A 6,287-nucleotide genomic window follows, 5' to 3' on the forward strand; every position below is an offset into this window, starting at 1 on the left:
AATCCTTCTTCTTCTTCGTCTTCTCATCAACCCAAGGCTTCTACCTCTTCTTCTTCTTCACAGTCTACGAAGAGGCCAGCTTTTTCTCGTCCCAACTATTCAAGTGGGAAGAAAGCTAAAGTGGTTAAGGGAAAGAAGCAGGGTAAGTGATGTGTTGTCCCCTCCGTTGAATCGTTCCCCACGGGAAGAGGAAAATTATACTTCTCCTCTTCCTCATCTTCCAGTGGGGGGCAGGCTGTCCCACTTTCTAGATCAATGGGCTCTGATAACTTCAGACAAGTGGGTACTTTCGATTTTACGGAGGGGATTGGAACTTCAGTTTCTGGAACAGCCTCCTCTTTCTCCTGTTCCAATCAATCTGTCAGTGACAAAGGATTCTCAAAAGAATCAGTTGTTACAAAACGAAGTGAACATTCTGATTCAGAAGGGTGTTTTGGAGGAGGTAAATCCTCCTTTTCATCTAGGGTTTTATTCCCGGCTGTTCTTGGTACCCAAGAAGAACGGGAAAATGAGACCGGTTCTAGATCTTTCTGTTCTCAATCAGTATCTGGTGGTCCCACATTTCAAAATGGAGACCAACAGGTCTATCAGGTCGACAATTCATTTAGGAACTTGGACAACCTCTCTAGATTTGATGGACGCCTATTTTCACATCCCTATTTCTCACAAGTTTCGTCATTTCCTGAGACTGGTGTGGGCAGACAAGGTTTACAGTTTCAAGGCTATGCCTTTTGGCCTGGCTATTGCACCCCTAGTTTTTACCAGGATTTTTCAGACGGTGGTGTCGTATCTTCATACTCGGGCAGTTCTCATTCATTCCTACCTAGACGATTCTCTCATCAAGAATCATTGCCGTTCTCTTTTGGAGGAACACACCAATTTGTCTATCCTTTTACTCCTGAGACTGGGTTTTTTGATTTCATGGGAAAAATCAGAGATAATTCCCAGTCAGAGTTTCAATTTCCTGGGAGAACATTTTCGGACAGATTTGGGTCTAGTGCTTCCTCCAGAAGAGAAGGTAGTCAAGGTATGTCAGTTAGTCAATGCTCTGACTCAGTTTTCATCTGTCCCAGCTCGTCAATTGCTTCAGCTGGTGGGTTTCTTGATTTCGATCATGGACGTCATTCCACTAGGACGTCTACACATTCGTCCAATCCAGTGGTATCTGATGGAGTTTTGGCATCCAATTTCTCAGTTGTGGGAGGCACCTGTTCCCATCCTTCCTCGGTTGTTACCTCATCTTCAATGGTGGCTTCAGGAAAAACATCTTCGGAAGGGAGTTTTGTTGGATCCTCCAGACCCCAGCCTAACTTTGTTCACAGATGCGAGTCTGATGGGTTGGGGAGCTTATCTGGAGGGCAGGACAGCATCAGGTCTTTGGTCAGGTGCTCAGTTGGAGGAACACATCAATCTTCTAGAGATGAGAGCTGTGTTTCTTTCTCTCCGTCAGTTTCAGGCTGTGATTCAGGGTCAGTCACTACTGGTTGCCACGGACAACTCCACAGTAGTGGCTTATCTTCAGAATCAAGGAGGGACCCATTCCTTTTCTCTGTATCATCTGAGCAAGGAAATTCTTCTTCTGTGTCACAGTCTCAATATTTTTCTGTCAGTGAGACATGTTCCAGGCAGTCAAAATCTTCTGGCGGATGCTCTCTCCCGTTCCCGTGTTCCAGTGAACACAGAATGGGAAATTCATCCATCAGTGTTTCAGGAGATCATTCTTCGTTGGGATCGTCCTCATATAGATCTTTTTGCCACCAGTCTGAATCACAAATTGGAGACTTACGTTTCTCCCATTCCAGACGAGAAAGCTTGGGCAGTAGATGCTATGACCCTATCTTGGAAGGGAATGTTCAGTTACATGTTCCCTCCTTTTCGTCTTCTTCCAAAGATCTTGCACAAGATTCAGAGGGATCTTTGCAAGACCATTCTTATTGCTCCGGCTTGGTCAAGACAGTCTTGGTTCCCAGAACTACTACTTCTGTGTTGTGCGAAGCCCCTTTATTTGCCTCTAAGAGAGGATCTACTGTCTCAATTCAAAGGAAGAAAACTGCATCAAGGTCTGGAGAATCTCCATCTGCACGCTTGGTTGTTGTCAGGGATTCCCTCAGAAAGGGAGGCTTTTCTGAGGGAGCAACCAAGCGTATCTCAGGATCAGTCAGACAATCTACAGGAGCAGTTTATGACTCCAAATGGTCTATCTTCTGTACTTGGTGTCTGTCGAAGCAGATTAATCCACTCTCTGTCACTGTACAACAGTTAGCGGATTTCTTCCTTTACCTTTTTGAGGAGAAAGGTTATTCTCCTTCTACTATAAAGGGATATAGATCTGCCATAGCCAGAACAATATCACTTTCAGGAGGCTCTGATTTTGGGGATAATGAGTTTTTGTCCTTATTGATAAAAAACTTTTGCCTTAATAGACCTCGTCAAAGGCGTTTGGTTCCTTCTTGGGACTTAGGTTTAGTTTTGAAGGTTCTTCAGTTTTCACCTTTTGAACCTTTTCATTCAGCCTCCTTCAAATTTTTATCTTATAAATGTTGTTTTCTGATAGCTTTGGCTACTGGTCGCAGAAGGAGTGAGATTCATGCTCTGTCAATTTCTGAGTCTTGTCTCCGCTTTGCATCTGATAAGTCTTCAGTTACTCTTCTCACTGATCCATCTTTTTTAGCAAAGAACCAGTTACCTGATAAAGGTTCTGGTATTATTACTATTCCTGCTTTACCTCCCACATCGGATAATCAGGTTTTGTGTCCAGTGAGAGCCTTGCTTGTTTACCTAGCTTCTTCAGCGAAATTAAGATCTGCTGGTTCTTCTAGGTTGTTTATTCCTATTAAAAAAGGAATTTCTGACATTTCTGCCAAAACCATTTCTACTTGGATTTGCAATACTGTCATTTTGGCCTATAAATCTGCTTCTTCTGAAGTTTTAGTTAAACATCAAGTTAAAGCACATGAAGTAAGAGCCTTAGCCTCTTCTTGGAACATTTTTAATTCCTCCTCTATGTCGGAAATCATGTCAGCTGGTTTTTGGAGGTCTGATAGTGCCTTTTATAACCATTATTTACGGTCCATGCCTCTTCATTGTGACAACCTCTATTCTTTAGGGCCTTTGGTTGCTGCTCAACAGGTTGTTTTTTCCTCCTCCTAGTGATGGGGATTCAGCCCTTCGTTAAATTCTGTTATCTAAATTTATGAAGGTGAGGTATTTAATGTAATAAAAATTAAATTTTTAGAATTAAAATTTAGTTTTGTAAATTAAATACTCACCTTCATAAATCAGAGGTCCCTCCCTCCTCCCCTTCATCCCCCTTTTAGTGCCTAGCATTTTAAGGAATAAATGATGAAGGTTTAGGACACACAGGTGTCAGGTGGGAGAGGTTGTCACGGGGTCATGGTTTCTTTTTCTGGCTGGTTTCCGGTTGAATAATGCAGCGAGTGGACTGATATCTAAATTTATGAAGGTGAGTATTTAATTTACAAAACTAAATTTTAATTCTAAAAATTTAATTTTGAAGTGATAACGGATGTCTCCGAAATAAAAGTTACATTTAATATTGGAGATGATTTTTGCAGCCCCGGCAGCGAGATTCGAACACGCGACCTTTCTTCCTTGGGATAGTTCAGCATACCCCTGTACCACTGGCAACGTCTCGAAATTGTTGAAATTTAAGTACTTAAGTCTACTACTCATAATTGAAAAAAAAAATTAAGAAGATCCTATCCCAGTTTGATTTCTTTAAGGTGTCACACCACCAATTACTCCCTCAAATTTAGAACGTATGTGAAAGTAGGCCTACTCGGACAAAAAATAGTGCATTTGATGTCATTGTTTACTTAAACTACCCAACAAATTTGCAGAAATGAAACTTTTGGTGAAAGAGAAATATATTAAGACCATTTTGAGCCCAAATTTACTTGTCTATGATTTGACATTAAAAATTGAGGATTACTGCGCTCCATAGTATACTAATTTAAGATTTCAAGAAAACCAGGGGTTATTTTTAGTGGTACATCCATTCGGAAGGTCTCTTCTTTCTTATATGGCATTAAAGGTATGCTGAAAATTTGCATGAAGAAAGGTGATACCTGTACGATTCAGGACATACCTGGTTTGTAAGAGGTTAAACTTAAGACAAAAACTTTAGAAAGCTATGAAAATTGCAAAATTTGGTTGAACAGATAGGGACTTTTAATTGGTGGTCTGACACCTTTAAGCAAAATGCGGTGAAACATCAAAATCAGAAAACAATTGGTTTTTTTTTGTCTTAACTGATCATTTCAGATAATAGTAGCCACATTTCAACCTTTTTGGGTGCAAAATGTCACATATTGCAAATTTAGAGCCTAAAACTTGAGTTTGTGCTATTATTAGCTTTTCCCACCCTGACAATATGCTTTTATATAAAAAATGTCCTAAATAATGCTATAAATGCACAGAAAGTTATTCTGTGGTGTTAAACATTGAAACATAGGTTGTTTACTACCCCCAAACAAATTTTGTTATGCAGATTTAATGAAATTATTTGATTTTTACCCCTTATATCAATGCGTCATAATATGTACTTGGCAGATAGTATAGCCTAATGTAAACACTGCAGAGACTCACAAAAGTACCATTTATTATTCCAAAAGAAATTTTTATATCTTAAATTTTATTAACTGATGTAAATAAACACAGTTAAATGACCATGACTGCACTTTTGATCAATTTGTAGTACTTTACTGACACCAGATGAAAAAAAGGGGGGTCAATATTCCTTGACACTTCAATACCTTGGATTTTTTACTAAATTCATTGCAAAAATTGTGGAAAGTCTTTAAAGTAGTAGAACAAACAAGGAAAAATCAGCAAAAACTGATCTTGATATTGAATGTTTATGTTCCTGTAGCCCAAAATGAAATTTTCAAGTATTTTCTATCAAAGTCATACATTACAGTCAGTTTAAATTGAGCTGTGAAATTTTTAATATAAGTCGCATAATGCTCAGATAGGCTGTTTTTAACTACAAATTGACTAAGGATTAAGAATAAAGCAAAATAAAAGATTTCTAATCAACTTTTTTGTCTCTTTAGGTGTCACACCACCAATTACTCCCTCAAATTTAGAACGTATGTGAAAGTAAGCCTACTCGGACAAAAAATAGTGCATTTGATGTCATTGTTTACTTAAACTACCCAACAAATTTGCAGAAATGAAACTTTTGGTGAAAGAGAAATATATTAAGACCATTTTGAGCCCAAATTTACTTGTCTATGATTTGACATTAAAAATTGAGGATTACTGCGCTCCATAGTATACTAATTTAAGATTTCAAGAAAACCAGGGGTTATTTTTAGTGGTACATCCATTCGGAAGGTCTCTTCTTTCTTATATGGCATTAAAGGTATGCTGAAAATTTGCATGAAGAAAGGTGATACCTGTACGATTCAGGACATACCTGGTTTGTAAGAGGTTAAACTTAAGACAAAAACTTTAGAAAGCTATGAAAATTGCAAAATTTGGTTGAACAGATAGGGACTTTTAATTGGTGGTCTGACACCTTAAGAAAGTATGTGTTCAGATGATATATTTTTGTTGCTAAATGAATGATTTTTACGCAAATATAGGAAGAATCAACACCTAATGTTTATGGTTTTCATAATTGTATTTTCACGCCGTTAGTATAGTGATGCGGGGAATATTGTATTGTTACGTTTTCATAAATATTTATAAGGCATGACCAAATTGACCAATTAAGAAGTGGAATTTTGTGTTAACATATATTGGTGTTTTTCAAGCGCTTCACTTTGTAGCCATTTTTCAACACAGTAAGATCCTTTTTATAATTGCTGATTTCCTAATTGTGGTCCGACACTTTTATCCTGATAAAGGCTTGAGCATTGGCATCAGATACAGGTTTCCATTCTTTTTCATACTGGTAAATAATGATTGTGGTTTTCCTGGAGGGCCTTGACTATCTATGAATGTTGAAAATTCAGAAATATAAGCGAATACACTATTGATACATTGATATATAATACATTGTATATGTTAAATATTTGTAAAATGTGTATACTGTTGGAAATGATTTAAGATTAAAATTAATAACAGCGTCTATCACAGGCTGTCAGCAAAATTTCATATGTGTTTTAGTTATATTTAGACATGGTAATACTCATTAAAACTCTGTGTCCTGACAAGCTGTCTGGATTATCAGAATTATAAAAATATTATTTGATTTGTTTAAGCCTGAATATTTTAGGGGTAGAAGTTATAGTAAATAGATATATGAATGAGAAGATGTG

General features: G+C 37.6%; 1 protein-coding gene across 1 annotated transcript; it reads left to right on the forward strand.

Annotated features, from left to right (window-relative positions):
• The first annotated feature begins 255 nt into the window (after positions 1-255).
• LOC139521429 (serine-rich adhesin for platelets-like) lies at positions 256-3,150 on the forward strand. Its single transcript, XM_071314902.1, has one exon. It carries the CDS (start codon positions 256-258, stop codon positions 3,148-3,150), a length of 2,895 nt encoding a protein of 964 aa, XP_071171003.1.
• Positions 3,151-6,287: the final 3,137 nt, after the last annotated feature.

The sequence above is a fragment of the Mytilus edulis genome, chromosome 4 (genome assembly GCF_963676685.1).
Source record: "Mytilus edulis chromosome 4, xbMytEdul2.2, whole genome shotgun sequence".
NCBI lineage: Eukaryota > Metazoa > Mollusca > Bivalvia > Mytilida > Mytilidae > Mytilus > Mytilus edulis.

Coding starts and splice junctions, on each gene's coding strand:
- LOC139521429 (XM_071314902.1), top strand. CDS start 256: ATGGGCTCTGATAACTTCAGACAAGTGGGTACTTTCGATTTTACGGAG.